Below are 3119 nucleotides of genomic sequence, written 5' to 3'. Positions count from 1 at the left end.
CCCCAGCCGACGCCGCAGCCCGGGGCCGCCGCGGCCCAGGCGGCCTCCTGGTATCTCAACCACAGCGGGGACCTGAACCACCTCCCCGGCCACACGTTCGCGGCCCAGCAGCAAACTTTCCCCAACGTGAGGGAGATGTTCAACTCCCACCGGCTAGGGATTGAGAACTCGACCCTCGGGGAGTCCCAGGTGAGTGGCAATGCCAGCTGTCAGCTGCCCTACAGATCCACGCCGTCTCTCTACCGCCACGCAGCCCCCTACTCCTACGACTGCACGAAATACTGACCTGTCCCGGAACCTCCCCTCCCCGGCCCGCTCCGGCTTCGCTTCTCAGCCCTGACCCAACCAGACAATTAAGGGGTTGCAGACACGCAAAAAAGAAACAAAACATGTCCTCCGACTTTTTCTCAGACCCGGGAGCAGAGAGCGGGCACGCTAGCCCCCAGCCATCTGTGAAGCCCGCAGGTAACTTTAATTCGCCGCCCCGTTTCTGGGATCCCAGAAAACCCCCTCCAAAGGGACACAGCCCAACAAAATGAGTATTGGTCTTAAAATCCCCCTCCCCTACCAGGACGGCTGTGCTGTGCTCGACCTGAGCTTTCAAAAGTTAAGTTATGGACCAAATCCCATAGCGAGCCCCTGGGGACTTTCTGTAGGGGTCCCCATAGGTGTATGGGGGTCTCTATAGATAATGTACGTGCTGTGTGTAATTTTAAATTTCTCCAACCGTGCTGTACAAATGTGTGGATTTGTAATCAGGCTATTTTGTTGTTGTTGTTGTTGTTCAGAGCCATTAATATAATATTTAAAGTTGAGTTCACTGGATAATTTTTTCATCTTGCCCAACCATTTCTAACTGCCAAATTGAATTCAAGAAACCTATGTGGGTTTTGTTTCCTGTACAATTATGAGATATAATTCTTTTTCCCATTGTAGGTCTTTTACAAAACAAGAAAATAATTTATTTTTTTGTTGGTGGATGAAGAAGTCAAGTATCTGATACTTTTTATTTACAAAGTGTGATGGTTTTGTATAGTAGGTTCCACCCTGAGTATTCCTAAAAGAAAAAAAAAAAAAAACTTAGAAAATCTAATTTCATCTATGTTTGTCTTATGTGGTCTTAATTGTTGTACTTACCTTAAAATAAACCCATGTTGTTTTTTCTGCCCAAAGTTTGGACAGTGTTTGTGTTGTTGCCTTTTTTAAAAACGAGGTGTGTTTGCAAACCCGCCTGCTTTGATTATTTTTGTTACACAGGTGGGTATATGTGTAGACACATAAAAATGACCAGAGAATAGGAGCACACACCTGCTGTCTTGTTTAGCGACAGAAAAAGGCTTTTGATTAATTTTAAAATCCCACTCTAGATTTTTTTCTTTTCGAGAAACCGCCCAGTTGGAGGGGGCTGCCTGAAGGACCGGACCATGAGCTTGCTGTGATGCATTTTGTTAAATGCAGAAAAACATGCTAATTGTCAAAACAGTGCCACTCCATCTCAGCGTCCAGCCGTCCCCAGTGTAAGAGGTGAAGGAGGGGAGAATAAACATTTCCCGTTTGCTAACTGCAAATCAGGGTGAGTCCTGCTTTCCCCCGATTTTATAAAATTCAAGCTGCTTTGCCTGCTTTAATGGTGTTCCAGAGAATTTGAACTGGGCCAATGAAGGTCTGAAGGGGATGGATTTTCTAGCATTTAATATCTGTCCCTCTTAGCAGCCAGATCAGAGGGGAGTTTCAGACTTCGTTACTTCTCAACATCATGTCCAAATCTATACCCTCATCACTGTGAAAAATTTTGAAACCTCATTACCCTTCAAAAATAATTGATGATGCCTTTAGAGTTCTAAATTCAAGTTTTTCAATATGTTAAATAATACAGATTATTTTTCATTTCAATGTTAATATCTCATCTTTTACATTTTTAATAGCAACATAGATTTTGTGAAAAGTAGCTGAGGAAATGGCTTTATTATCTATTTCAATGGCTGAAGCCCCTGCTGGCCTCTATGTGTGAATTTGGGGACCAAAGCTTCATCAATTCCCACCTCAGCAGGTGAGCTGTACCTTGGCAATGCTGAAGTTCTTTGTGAGCTTAACGTTTCAAGACCTGATGATTTTGCTAAAGGCGATTTTGCTTGATGCCGTGGCGCTGAACGTAACCCGGGTGTTGTTCTTGTTGTTGTTTTAAACATGGTACTTTATCTCTATGCCGCGTTGAAACAGAATTAGGGGAAGCTTAAAGCATAATAATTTTCCCCATATGTGCAACACAGACTCTTTCAATCTGTGGCCCCAGAGGTGGCTACAGTTACAACTTGGAGGCTGTTTCATTCCTTTTCATAACGTGCGGGTGCCCGGGCGTCCGGGTGCTAGACTTTCAGCAGGCCTCAGGCCAGGCGGGCTTCGGTTGAGTGAACAGGAGGAGGAAGTTAAGGAAGTAGGGGTGGGGAGAGACCCTCTCCAAGCTGCAGAAGAAGGTGGCCCAAGCTCCTTGCCCGCGTCTACCGTGACGGTTTCGTTTTACTTCTGCTCCCTTCATGCTATTTGCCCCAGGAGAAGAGGAGAGTATTCCAGACCCTAAGCGAGCTGGCTTTTTCCCTTCCCTAGATGCTTTAAAGAAGTCTTTCTGAAAGCTTGCCTTCATCGTAAGCTTTGAAACCGTTGGTGTCCTGTTGGTGGCGAGGCCTGAGGGACACACGGAAAATAAAGGAGAGCGACGGTGTGGCTGAGAGCCCCCAGCCCTGCTGTTGAAACCACGCTGGGCTTTTGCACCTTTAGGAAGCCTTTTTAAAGAAGTCCTGCTGTGTGGGGGCCGGAAACCCAAGTGAGTGGCCCTTGTGGAGGTTATCAGGAGGGGGTTTTTCCATTCCTTGGGGAACGTGGGCAACTGGAGGATTGTATCTGGAGCTTTATTCAGGTCTTCAGCAGCAGCAAAGTGGAGAACCAGGCCCTTAGTGTGTAGCGGCCTGGGGATTGTGGGACTCATCTGAGGACCCTGTCACTCAAGGCTTCCTCCGTCTCAGTGGGGACAGGCATAGGTGCGGTAAGTGCTAGAAGGCCGGCGGCCCCTTGTGCTGTGAGCTGGCTCAGAGTTCTGTGCAGCCCTGTCTCCTGCAACTCCA

The 3119-nt window shown here is 47.1% G+C and overlaps 1 protein-coding gene across 1 annotated transcript in view; it reads left to right on the top strand.

The window, feature by feature from the left end:
- Positions 1–1169, top strand: part of FOXC2 (forkhead box C2) — a 2381-nt gene extending 1212 nt beyond the window's left edge. The window contains exon 2 of the mRNA XM_011928088.1: positions 7–1169. Coding sequence (XP_011783478.1) covers positions 7–285 — 279 coding nt within the window. The 3' untranslated portion in view covers positions 286–1169. The remainder of the gene's footprint in view (positions 1–6) is intronic.
- Positions 1170–3119: the final 1950 nt, after the last annotated feature.

Source organism: Colobus angolensis, unplaced genomic scaffold (genome assembly GCF_000951035.1).
Source record: "Colobus angolensis palliatus isolate OR3802 unplaced genomic scaffold, Cang.pa_1.0 Scaffold76, whole genome shotgun sequence".
Lineage (NCBI taxonomy): Eukaryota > Metazoa > Chordata > Mammalia > Primates > Cercopithecidae > Colobus > Colobus angolensis.
Note: the sequence above shows the minus strand (reverse complement) of the source record. Positions and strands in the feature narration are given on the sequence as shown.